This window comes from Patagioenas fasciata, chromosome Z, assembly GCF_037038585.1.
Source record: "Patagioenas fasciata isolate bPatFas1 chromosome Z, bPatFas1.hap1, whole genome shotgun sequence".
NCBI lineage: Eukaryota > Metazoa > Chordata > Aves > Columbiformes > Columbidae > Patagioenas > Patagioenas fasciata.
Genome location: NC_092560.1, coordinates 37,784,499 through 37,797,173, shown reverse-complemented (window position 1 = coordinate 37,797,173; position 12,675 = coordinate 37,784,499). Strand labels below are relative to the sequence as shown.

Sequence of the window (12,675 nt, the reverse complement as noted above, 5' to 3'; positions counted from 1 at the left end):
TGTTTCACAATCCTTTCTGTGAATAAATTTTTCCTAATATCCAATCTGAACCTCCCCTGGCACAACTTGAGCCCATTTCCTCTCATGCTATCACTTGCTACTTGGGAGAAGAGACCAACACCCTCCATGCTACAACCTCCTTTCAAGTATTTGTAGACAGCAATAAGGTCTCCCATCAGCTTCCTTTTCTCCAGGTTGAACAACCCCAATTCCCTCAGCTGCTCCTCACAAGACTTGTGCTCCAGACCCCTCACCAGCCTCAGTGCTCTTCTCTGAACTTGCTCCAGCACCTCAATGCCTTTCCTGTAGTGTGGAGCCCAAAACTGGACACGGGATTTGAGGCTGGGCCTCACCAGTGCTGAGTGAAGGGGATGATCACTTCCCCAGTCCTGCTGGCCACACTATTCCTGATACAAGCAAAGATACTCTTGGCCTTTTTGGCCACCTGGGCACACTGCTGGCTCATGTTCAGCTGGCTGTCAATCAACACCCCCAGATCCCTCTCTGCCAGGCACCTTTCCAGCCACTCTTCCCCGAGCCTGTAGCGCTGCCTGGGATTGTTGTGACCCAAGTGCAGGACCCAGCACTTGGCCTTCTTGAACCTCATACAATTGGCCTCAGCCCATCGATCTCACTGATCCAGATCCCTCTATAGAGCCTTCACACGCTCCAGCATATACACTCCCACCCAACCTGGTGTTGTCTGCAAACATATTGAGGGTGCACTTGATCCCTTAGTCCTGAGCATTGATAAAGAGATTAAACAGAACTGGCCCCAATGCCAAGCCCTGTGGAACAACATTCATGACTGGCCGCCAAATGAATTTGACTCCATTCACTATAACTCTTTGGGCCCAGCCATCCAGCCAGTTCTTTACTCAGTGAATTGTCTGGGGTTCAGAGTCTGTGTGTCTGCTTGCTTTTAAGTAGAAGCTCTCAGAAAACAAAACAAAACAAACAAACAAAAGCCATGCTTTTTTTAACCGGCCTATCTGACTGACATTCTAAAACTGACTTCATTTTTCTCATGGGAAAGGAAAACAGGAATCTTCTCGCTTTAGTTAGATATTTTCCCTGAAAATAAAAAGCAACTATGTCAAGGGCAGCTTTAGTACATGGAAACAAATACAACTCTCAGAGCAAAAATCCCTAGATATAGGTTCAGAAGTTAAGCAGTAAATGTTACTAATTACATCCTTTCCCATTGCAAGGTCAGTCTATTTTCTAAAGATAGTACACCATTTGCTTTCATACAATCCACTACATTTTAAGAAGTGTAAGGGATTAAGGTATTTAGCTTGCAGATCACAAATTGTAATCAATACTCAGATTGACTGATAAAAGGAGTGTTAACTGGCACTAAAAAGACATATTATTGACAACAATCAACAGAGAAGAAGAGGGAAGCACTAGAACATTATAGGTCTGATTTTGTAAAAGTATGGCAATATCCTGTCGGTTTTTTGGTGTGGGTTTGTTGGTTTTTTTTGGTATACCTTTCGAATGTTAATGTTCTGCTGAAGATGGTTTCAGACAGGCTGCAAGGCAACTGCTGTACTCAGCCAAGCAGAATCCATTGAAGAATTGCTGAGGCAGAACTGAAATTATAGCCTCACTTTAAAAAATGACAGTATTCTCAGCTAATTACTTCCTACACACAAATGGGATTCTCATTCGAGTTTTGGGGGAGGGGGTTTATGTAAAATTCTAAGCCTTCAAAAGGCAGCTTTTGAACTTGGATGTTCACCAGTTCCTTGGCAGTCCCTGATGCTTTATGCTTAGAAATACAAGAAAGATGGGGAAGAATGGAAACTAAGGATACTTGTAACTACCTGTAACTGCTGCAGTGGGAAATGAGTCAAATCCCTTCTCGACTGGATGAAGGTATTTGTTTCACAGAAATTGATTGTCTAATTTTCTTCATTTATCTAATGAAGTTATTACCTTTTTGTTGCATAAGCCTGGCTATTACTGTCTATTATGTCCTACAGAGCAGGTCAGGAAAAATGGCATTAGACTTAAAAGTAACAGTAATTAATCTATACTGATTATAATGTTGTGTATTCCCTGTTTAGTTTCTGGAAGATATATTACAGTTCATCTTTTACTGATGCCACAAGGAGTAGTAGTAAATCCGTTTCTTCTCATTTTGAGCAGCAAACATTTCTTTTTTAAGGATTTATGACTGTTAAAATAACAAATTTTCAACTTGCTGATTCATGTAGCATCTGGCCTGTAAGGATATTAGTCTTGTTATTTGCTTTAAAAGCTTTAGTATTTTTGGTTATCTTATTTCTACTGTACATTTAAGATACTCATTTTAGAGAAGGGTTGCAATACTGATGCCTATGTATCTGTACACCCTCTTTTAAAAAGAAGAATGTATGCTGGGGAACGAAAATAGTCTGTTGGGTACATATTTCAAACCACTATACAGATTTCTAGATGGTGTAAATATATTGATGTTTCACAGATTGAGACCTTCACAAGCAGTATGTCATAAAGCTATCAATTACCTTATCAAATGCAGTGAGTAATTCAAGCTTTTAGAATAACTTTGACCTTTTTTATGTATAAATCATCCTCACACAGCTTATGCAGAAGAATTCAAAATATTATGTATGCACATAAACACATTAAAGGTGAGATTTCATTGTGAACATTGCATGATGCATTAAGTAACATTGAGGTGCATGATATTGGAGAGGTTCTACAAGAAAAAAAAAAAAGAACAGATTCCTTTCTAACATTGTTTTATTGCTAATATTTAACCCATTAACTTGCTCTAACAAGATCAACAGCTGAATGGTGCATGAAGGGGCTCTTTTTGCACACAAAGATCTGTCCCTTAAAGCTGTTGAGAGGTGATGAGGCTATGTGCTTTCAGGGGAAGAGCAAGGTCAGCTTGATATCAAATCTGTAAGAAGAACAGGATGAAGTGTAGGTGAAAAGGAAATTTTCATATATTCATTGAGACTGTGCAGTAAACAACAGTACAGGATACAGTATGAAGGCACATAAGACACATTTGGGCACAAGAGAAGAGCACATGTAATTTAATCGGTTAGCCTGGCACTTCTTGTAACAAAGTTTTCTTTATTTAAGGTAGTTTTAAAGTGTCAATCACAGCAATAGAGCTGTGAGTGCATGGAAATATCTTTGCTCACATAGTTTGTGTACAGATGTTTGAGCCTGAAGAAACTTGCCATATGTTTTTGTAGCTAAGGAAGTGAGTAATCAGTGAAACTAGTATGGGTGGTATAGGAAAATCAGGCACATGGTCTTGGCACCGTTGTGTGGTTGCTACATTCCATGAGATATTTCATAACGGAAAACCAATTGCTCCACTAATATAGGTTACCTGCATATCAGGCATACATTATGAAGCATTCAGTGAAGTCACAGGACTTCACAGATTAGGCCAGTAAATCTCAAATGAAGACGACAGGGAAAAGAAAGTCAATGGGTATTTACTTAAAAGAGAGAGGAAAATATCCTGCTTAACGCGTTGAGGTATCTTGATGTTTAATGTCTTGATGTGTTTATTGTTTAATTGTAATTTTTATCAATCAAATTTTACAGGGCCGAAAGTGTAAGTGGGCATGGTAGTAATTAAGCAAGCAGAACTGTATAGTGCTTCAGTAGCAGGACATCTGTCCTTGTGTCTAGATAGCAAGACAGCAAGGCCCTGTGACTCAAATGGTTTTCTGCTGGTCAGATTCCTCCTTTAGACTTGCTTGTTTCAGAGGATTTTCTATCTCTTTTATGTGATTTACGCAGAACATTGTGCAATGAATGATTGTGAAGGAACAGCAATAGACAATGACACTCTATATGGTGTTTCATTGTTAATATTTTTAGTTAAAATATTTTCTTTAAATCCATGCACACATAGAGTGTGTATGTCACAGTTCAGTATGGATGTCTTCAGTAGTTTCTTGAGTTACAAGGTCCTCAGTATTTTGAAAGACAGAGGGCCAGCCATGCTAATCTGTGTGTACCTCTGACTATATTGGAACAGTTTATGGCAAATGAATGTCAGCTCCAGAGTTTTCATGTGTCTCAGAGTATTTGTGCCATATTGCAGCTACATGGATGGGGTGATATGCAAGTTTATGGACAGATAGGCTACAGAAACTGACAAAACAGGTAGAAGTAATATTCTACTCAGCAAACCGGGATGTGATTCCCTACAGTCTCTTTGGCTGTGACTGCTCACCAACGTACAAGCCTTTCATGGTAAGACCATAAAAATATGGTTGGCGATATAAAATACAATTTATGTTGTTCATGGTAATAACAAGGAAACAGTTTAAGCAACAGAAAAAAGCAAAATTCAGTTGTAAATATGGTGTTCCTAGAGGTACAGATCTTAAAGCCATTCTTTCCATTAGTCCTATTATTCTCAAAGTAAGAAGCTTTAAACTGTGAGCCCTAAGAAAATGCTTTGAGCATACAGCAATTTTCAATTAAATTCAACTTTCAAGCAAATGAAATGCTGAAAGCACAGAAAGACCAATCAAAAGTGCTTTGAACAAGTTTAACTCTTCAGAGTCCTGAGAATTTGTATCTTTCATACAAATGTGTAGATAGTTCTATCAACTAATTAATCTAATGACATTTTAACTTCAAAAATCTTAGTGGCTTGACAGAAAAGTTACCTTTTAGTGACATTTGACCAGCTCCTATGCTCATCGTTCAGTTTCTGGGCTGCAGGTGGCATGTGAAACTATGTGAAGGTTGTTAAGTCTTAGGATGTGCCAAGGACTAACCTGTCAATTTAATGCCACTAATGACATGCAAGTTTTACTCTTTGTTTGTTTGTTTTATTTTTTTTTATTTCTTTATAAATTTAGTGCCTTAGACTGTAAGCAGCACCTCAGATTTAGCTATAATTGCACTACGTAATAGATGTGTGCACACTGGCAAGGAGAAATTATAATAACAACCTGATGTGGATAGAGTGATGTGCAACTGTGTACTCATTAATCTACAAGGAACCCATTACAGAAAGTAATTGAAGGGGGTACCTCTGCATTAAAAAATATAAATCAGGGCTAGTCATTTAAGTGAAGGATAGTCTGTTCTATCAGTTAAGATTTTATCTGAGATGTGGGGGAAAAAAAAAAAAAGAAGCAGGTCTGCACCTAGAGGAATCTTGGTTACATCAACAGATTTTTAAACAACCTTCAGGCTTTCCACCCATGCTATAACCTGGCTCAGCTCTTAGTGACTGGAACAAGCCAAAAAGAAATACATTCATGTTGTGTTATTACTATTACCTGGTTTCTGCCACTTCCCTTGTTATGATCTGTGTTTTTTATTTATTTGTTTTGGCTGCGTGGAAACCTTTGTGTTGAAATGGAGATACCTTTTAGTATGCATCACACTCGTGCTTTCGGCTCTTGCCTCTTGGAATCAACATTAGAAGTGTATCCTCAGGCAGAAATCTCCCTCATGGTATGGGAAGGGGCCTTTTTATACCTCTCTTTGCAGCTCCTCACCACCCTCTTCCAGGCTCCTGTCCTCACTGTCAGCCTTTGATCGGTATCACCGAGGTGGGATGGAGTTCAGGCAGGACAGAGGAATTCTTGCAAGGAGTGCAGAGCTTCTCACACAAGAAAATACAGTTTAAGGGTATGCTGCCATGCACAGTCTGTATAGTCTCCTAGACAGCGAGCATTTCTTTGGTACCCAGCACCAGCAGAGCTCTGCTGACACAACAGAAAGTGACCAGCAGGGAGCAAGATGTGGGCTCAGGGGCTCCTTATGCCATTTGCTCCAGGGGAATGACCAGAGGCCAGGAGTGTGGGAGCCCACATTGCTGTGGCCAAAGCGCCGTCACACCTAATTGCTTATGTCTGTAGATACACTCAATTAATTTCTTTAGCTAGTTACCTTCTCCTTTCAAGTACTCATGTGCTTGTATCAGTAGGGATAGTTAAATATTGTTTTGTCACGAATGAAATGGTTAATTTTCCATCTTCTGCATTTTCTCCAACAGTTGCTAACTGTATTCATACAGTGCTTAGAAAAATGTCAGGAAAACCTTTCCTGAAATGCTCTGATCTGTGAGACAAAGCCTATTTACTGTATAGTGTGATTGCAGTTTTAGGAGACAGTTAGGTGTCTGTAATATGTGTATGGCTGGGGGCATATGCTTAAACAACATTAAAAAACATGACAATGTGAGTACTGAAGAACTTTCTGAAGTCAGAATACCAGAGGTCTTTTAAAAGTGGGCACCACTACCTTTGGTCTTCACTGTAGCATGACTGCCACCATGATACACTCTGTCTCAGTTTATATGTTTCTTCCTTTTTTTATAACAGGATTATTTATGACCAGGATTCATTATTGCCTTCACCAGGTATCACCCCCTCAAATAAGTCTGTTAGTTTTATTAAACTGGTTGTTGCTGAAGTTTTAGCTCTCTCTATTAGGCAGTCCTCTGAGATTTTTTTTATCAGCTGGTAGCTGAGACACTCTTTTGAAAGACCGCAAGTAAACATTTTTGTTCTTTCTATTCTTTCCATCAGAAATTAAATCAGGCAATAAGAGCCATGCAATTCTAATATTTTTGTTGCTTTACCATTTTGTCTGTTTTCCTTAAGGTACTGTTTTTAGAATAATCCTGTTAATATTCCAGTATGACTGTGCTTTCTTAATCTACTTATACCTATTAACTGGTGTTACTGAGGCATGTTAACAAATTGTTACTGACCCCAGTCCAATGATGGAGCAGTTATAATTGTATGAAATTTTCACCACCTGCCTTCTATATTCTGCATGGTGTTCTCCTATTTCTTTTCCTTCCTCTTACCATTAACACAACATGTTCAGCTGAGACAGCATTTTCCCCCAACCAACTTGAAGCCTTTCTTTTCCTGAGGACACTTTATAGGTAATTTCAGGGGTGCTGATGACCAGGCTTAAGCTGTGGCATCCCATGATGCTTCCCTGCTGCTGGAAGGAAAATCCATTGGATGAAGTAATGGTAAATGGACACCCAGACAGAGAGTCAAGCGAGCAGACGTGCTAGGCAGGCGGTAGCCAAATACAGTCCCAAATCCTGGTGATTCTCTTCATGCAGCAGAGCTGGTGACATAAAAAACATTTTCTTGCTAACCGTGTTTTTAAGCCCAATTCTGATTTGATGTAACGTTTGCCTTTGAGCTAAATTACAACTTGGCTTACTTCAGGCTCCCTTCCTAAATCTTCTCTTATTTCCAGCAAAAGTTATTTATGCTTTTCCTTCATAAATACTGCAATATTGCTGGCACTGAATGGTTGCTGCCTTCCACTGTGGGGACACATGCATTTTATTGGCCTGCAGTGGATCCTGGTCCATCCCACCTCAAAACATTTTTGATCATTGTGTATAAATCCATAACTACATTTTTTTTTTAAACCCTTCTCCCCAGCCTAGAGTCACATCCACTGCAGTTCATCTGTCCTGCTGCAAGGCATGCAGTTTGCCATTTCTGTGGCCTTCCCACTGGATCAGTGTGATTAAACTCCTTGTTTTCCCCCTTGCAGAAAAGAAATGTTCTACCCCAGTCCAAATGATATGGTAGGTAGAGAGAAGTTACTGCCAGCTCAGGGTCTAGTGACATTTAATATCACTGGCTGGATTCTGCGCTACCAACAGAATGGTACAGGATTTCTGACAACTCTCATATATGACACAGAGGCAAGCAGACCTGCTGTCAAGTTCTTTTCCAAGTAATTTTTCTCCATTAGAAGAAAGTTGTATTGAAGTAAGTAACCAAAAGGGCTATTCACAGATAACATTGCTTCCCCCTTGCCCTACAGATAGCAGAGTACATCTAAATGGCTTCTACTCTCACCTCAGCAAACTGATGATGAAAAGAAGGCAACTGTGGGACCATTCCTTTCAGCTTCCCTGAACGATGGAGGGAGAGATATTCACTGCCACTTTGGTACCACCTGGGAACACGACACCAAATTCTAGCATGACCCTGGAACAGAAAACAACGTTTGCCTTTGTGATTTTATTATTAATTTTCTTGGGAATGCTCATTATTCGTTGCTTCCGAATTCTCCTCAACCCCTACCAGAGTATGCCAACCTCGATGGGCTGATGGGCTGGAAAAAGGCCAGTTTGACTATGCTCTTGCATAGAGACTGAGAATAATAGAGTCTTATTTAGTGCTCTGATAAGGAAAGAAAAATCTTGGAATGTCTGTTTATTTTGGTTCTAGTTTATATTTTTTTCAAATATTGTAGGAGTTGCAATGTACAAATATGCACACAATTAATTTGATTTTAATTAAATACCAAAGCAAGTTACATTTTTCAAAGTAGATTAGTGAATCTCTTTATTGAGAAAAAGATAAAGGTTGCATTAGCAGAACAATATGTAGCGTATGTGATCTCTTATAATCAGCTAGGAGACATTAAAGCATGTCTTCTCTTGTGTAGTCTTTTTATCATTACAGTCTGTGGAGGAAAATGTACTACAAATGAAGTAAGAATGTGTTTTTATGATTTGTGTGCAGTAAATTAGCTTTTCAGGCTCCACAAGACTCTTCCTATTCTATCTCCCATTCTCTGAAGACAAGTGATGGAATTTCCCAGACCAAAAGATAAGAAAGAAAGAGCTAAAAAACTTCAGGAGAAAAAAAAAATCTTCCATGTTTTCCCAGGTATTTAATAAGATACTTTCTTAGTGTTAAACAGCTATTGAGCTACTTCATACTAGCAAGTCACTGACTGCAATCTTTGTTGTAAATAAGACATGTAACAATTTTGGCTTATCTTTCTGTTTTTGTGCCAAAGTCGATTTCTATTAAGACAAGTTTTTGCACTGTTCTTTCAACAGCTTGTGCAAAAAAATTTCAGTCTTGCATGTATTTCAGCCCCCACATTTCCACAATTCACTCAGTCTGTTTATTTGGTGTGTAGGCCACACTGCATTGGTTTTGTTTTCTAATTGGATGACCGAAACATTGGTGCTAAGAATCAATAAATAATCACCACTGTTTTTATCTATAAATGTCTTTGAATGTATTTATACAATGAAAATTCATTCCTGGAAGTCAATGTAAACAAAAACCTATCTGCATGATTCATAAGGGAAAGAAAGATTTAAAAGATTGCATAAAATTTAGTAGAACTACCTATAGTCCAAGTGGATGTTTGCAAGCATTGTTTAGCAGCATTGAAATACTATAGTGGTAACAACATTTGATGTACTGCCAGCAGGGAAAAGGCCACGCTCCTGAACATAGGAGCATCTTGAAAATGGTTCTTGTGCTGCCGGGCTTCAGAAACATTTCACGGAGTGGGGAAGGGAAGGCGCATGCTGTCTGTTTTCAGGCAAAGCTTTAGATTTAGCCATTTTACTTGTGCTATAATAATGACAAGCACTTGGGAAGTTTTCCTTTGTGCTTTGGCTTGCAGCCTGTAAACGGAGAAACAAAGCCTGCCCCGTAGCTGGTACAGCCAGGGCTGTGCTGACTCATCCAAGCTGAAGCTCTGACTCTCCCTGTGGCACTTAGAGCTATTTATTTCCCTTTGCTTCCTTGTCCTGTTCACCAGTTAAAGGTTGAGGCTATTTGCAGCAGGGGCAGCGGAAGGAGGGGTGGCTCTGCACACTGGCTATCACAGTTCACAGGAGAACAACGAGAGCCCCAAATGCTGCTCCATGACAAGTTCGCAGAAAGAACCTGAGCTGTGAGCTGTCACTGCTGAGATAGCGGCAAACCTTGTTGCAGCAGTGGTAACCTTCGAGATGGAGTAGGCAGAAATGGGCGAGAACACAGCTATGTTCTCTAGAAACCATGAAATGCTGGCTTTAGCTATGTATCTATGAGTGCCAGGGTACCTGGGTCAAACTGGGTCAAACTCAAACTTTCAGGTCATTTGTCAAAGGTAATGACAATGTGGCGTACAAGAGATGTTCCCGTTGTTGCACCAGTGCTGCCTAAAACAATGTGTTGTCAGTATTTATGGAGCAGTACTAACAGCATTTTTATCTCTGGGCAGGCATCTGTCTCCTGTGTCAGGGTCTGTTTGAAGACTCTACACATTTTATTTTCTTTTAAAAGAATAGGTTTTTTCCTTATAATCACACCTAAAGGGGGAGGTGGTGACTTTGGTCAAGGGAATGTAGCACAGTGTTAGAGAGATAATTTGATTCCTGTGTGGAGTTTGGAAGTTGCTAACTGAGGACTATTTTGGAGACTTAGCCAGCCAGCATCTCTGGTATGTTTGGAACCATTCCAAGGAGATATTTTTGTAAACCACTGGGATAAGTCGGTCTATCAAGAGGAATGTAATACTGCTGGGCAGTCAGTTTAAGTCAGCCTGTGGACATTGACTATAGCAAAGACAGGAAATTCATACCAGCTCCCCCACTGCAGCAGAGACTTCTTCCTTCACACTCAAAGACTGACAGAAGTTTTCTAACGACATGCTGGTGATTCAGTTTCATGATAGCTCACTTTTCCTTTGTCTGGAGAAATCAGACCAGATTTTGAATGGAAATAGTACAGTTCCAGTCCACAAATTAGCCTCTGGCACATCACTGTGCCTCACAAGAATGTGTATTCACTGTGGAATGACCTGAAATATTAATGAGACTGGAAAGAGAGGGCCTGTGTGCTAACACAGCTGTGCTCAGGCAGCTCTGCATCACTCTGATATGAGCTTTTGTTTATTATCTCAGTTTCTGTAGAAAATTCTGTGCAATCATTAAAATTTAATTTAAGCAAATTTTGGCATAATTTGAGTAAATACACCTTTACATACTGTGGAGGAAGAAGGAATATTTGTAATTTTTTAATAAATACCACATTCATGTTAGTTTTTTTGGTCTAACTGGAAAGAGTTTAAGTCAAAGAGACATTGTGAAGAGATAAAGCTAAATAAGGATAGACAGAAAACTCTCAAATTCCCAGTCAATCTGGAATTCTATGGGATTTGCTACTCCAGCTAGATCCCTACAAGACAATCTGACCTGATGGGATTCATCCAAGAGTGCTTATAGAGCTGGCTGATGTCATAGTGAGACCTCTCTCTGTGATTTTTCAAGGCTCTTGGGAATCTGGAGAGGTCTCTGATGACTGGAAGCTGGCAAACATCATCCCAATCTACACGAAAGGCAACAGGAATGACACTGGCAACTTCAGGCCTGTCAGCCTCACTTCTGTGCCTGGCAAAATCATGGAGCAGATTGTTCTGGAAGTTTTTGATAAACATCAGAATGACTACACAGTCACTGGTCCCAGCCAGCGTGAGTTCAAGAGGGGAAAGTCTTGCCTGATCAACTTAATTTCATTTTATGACAATGTTACCCACCTAGGTGACCCAGGGAAGCCTGCTGATGTGATCTTTTTGGATTTCAGTAGAGCCTCTGATACTGTCTCTCATAGTTTCCTCCTGGACAAGATGTCCAGCATACAGCTGGATCAACACAAAATGCAGTGTGTGAGCAATTGGCTGACAGGCCGGACCTAAAGGTCTTTAATCCTGTAACATTCGTCACAGTATCCTTGCAACAGAAAAGAAGGCTATGACGTGTTTGTAGGTAGAGGGTCACGTTCTTAAGACCTGGTTCCCCAAAGCTTGGGCTTGATGTAATTGATTTCAGCTGCATTACTTCAGATTGACATCAGTGTAATGAAGAGATGGACTCCAAATTTCTAAACACATACACCTGCATCAAAGACTTGGCAGTGCTGCACTGATGTTTAATACACATGCGGACAATGTTTTTTGTTGTTTTGTTTTTTTTAATCAACCTGATTTTAGGACCAGCACCGTTGGTTTTTAAGCTTCAACAGGTCCTATAATTGCCATAAAATTACTATTGTGCCAATACACTTTCACCGGTTTTCTGATGTGACAGAACATATCTTAAATTCATGCTGTTTGACTGCTAATTAAGGGGCTAGTTTTGTAAAGCATTTACCATTGATATCACTATCTCTATTGCTTTTTTTTTTTTTGTTAGGCTTTACAACTGGTTGAGATTTTGTTTGTTTGTTTGTTTTGCTTTTTTACATGTTTACACTTTGAACAGTTTTTGGCACAGACTTGAAAATTGTCCTGTTTCCTATGGAATCTTGATTTGAGGTTATTAGAACATTTTAAATAGTGTTTTCTAATCAATTTTGATAGATACAAAATATCTCACATTTGTAAAGTTTAACCAGCTGTTAAAAAAATAAAAAAATCTTGCTGATACTTTCTGTATTTTGTCTTTTATGGTGAGTGCAAAGGGTTTGATAACCAGAAAGCAGTGGCCATAAAATATTACTGTGTAAATGTCCGTTGTGTAAAATGAGATGTCTCCTCTGCTTACCATCTGGATTCCTTGGTGGTGGGACACGGCATTTCACATTCTTCTGCTCTTAAAAATGATTGGCATAAGATTTTTTTTTTGCTTCCTACCTAGTCATTTCAGACTTTTCTGCCTCAATTTTTCCCCCTGTAGTTCTTCTCTTTGGGATTCCAAGCTCAGATGCATCTGTCTGCTTGCTGCCAAAGCTTTACTTCTCTCAGAAAGGCTTCTTTCCAGGTGTAATCAACAAAGAAGACAGGCTACCGTGGCCAAGGTAACAAAATACACTATAAAAGAATTACAGCAATCAATCAGAGCTTCAAAACAGTTCAAGAATTGTGATTTTTGCCTTTGTTTTCTATATG

At 39.5% G+C, this 12,675-nt stretch overlaps 1 protein-coding gene across 1 annotated transcript; it reads left to right on the top strand.

Moving 5' to 3' along the window:
- Positions 1–1,249: 1,249 nt before the first annotated feature.
- On the top strand, positions 1,250–12,372 carry CTXN3 (cortexin 3). The gene is made up of 2 exons (XM_065861637.2): positions 1,250–1,884; positions 7,816–12,372. Exon 2 carries the CDS (start codon positions 7,914–7,916, stop codon positions 8,103–8,105), a length of 192 nt encoding a protein of 63 aa, XP_065717709.1. The 5' UTR covers positions 1,250–1,884; positions 7,816–7,913; the 3' UTR covers positions 8,106–12,372.
- The last annotated feature ends 303 nt before the right edge of the window (positions 12,373–12,675 follow it).

Excerpts from the sequence above, each read along its gene's own strand:
- CTXN3 (XM_065861637.2), top strand. The coding sequence starts at position 7,914 with ATGGAGGGAGAGATATTCACTGCCACTTTGGTACCACCTGGGAACACG.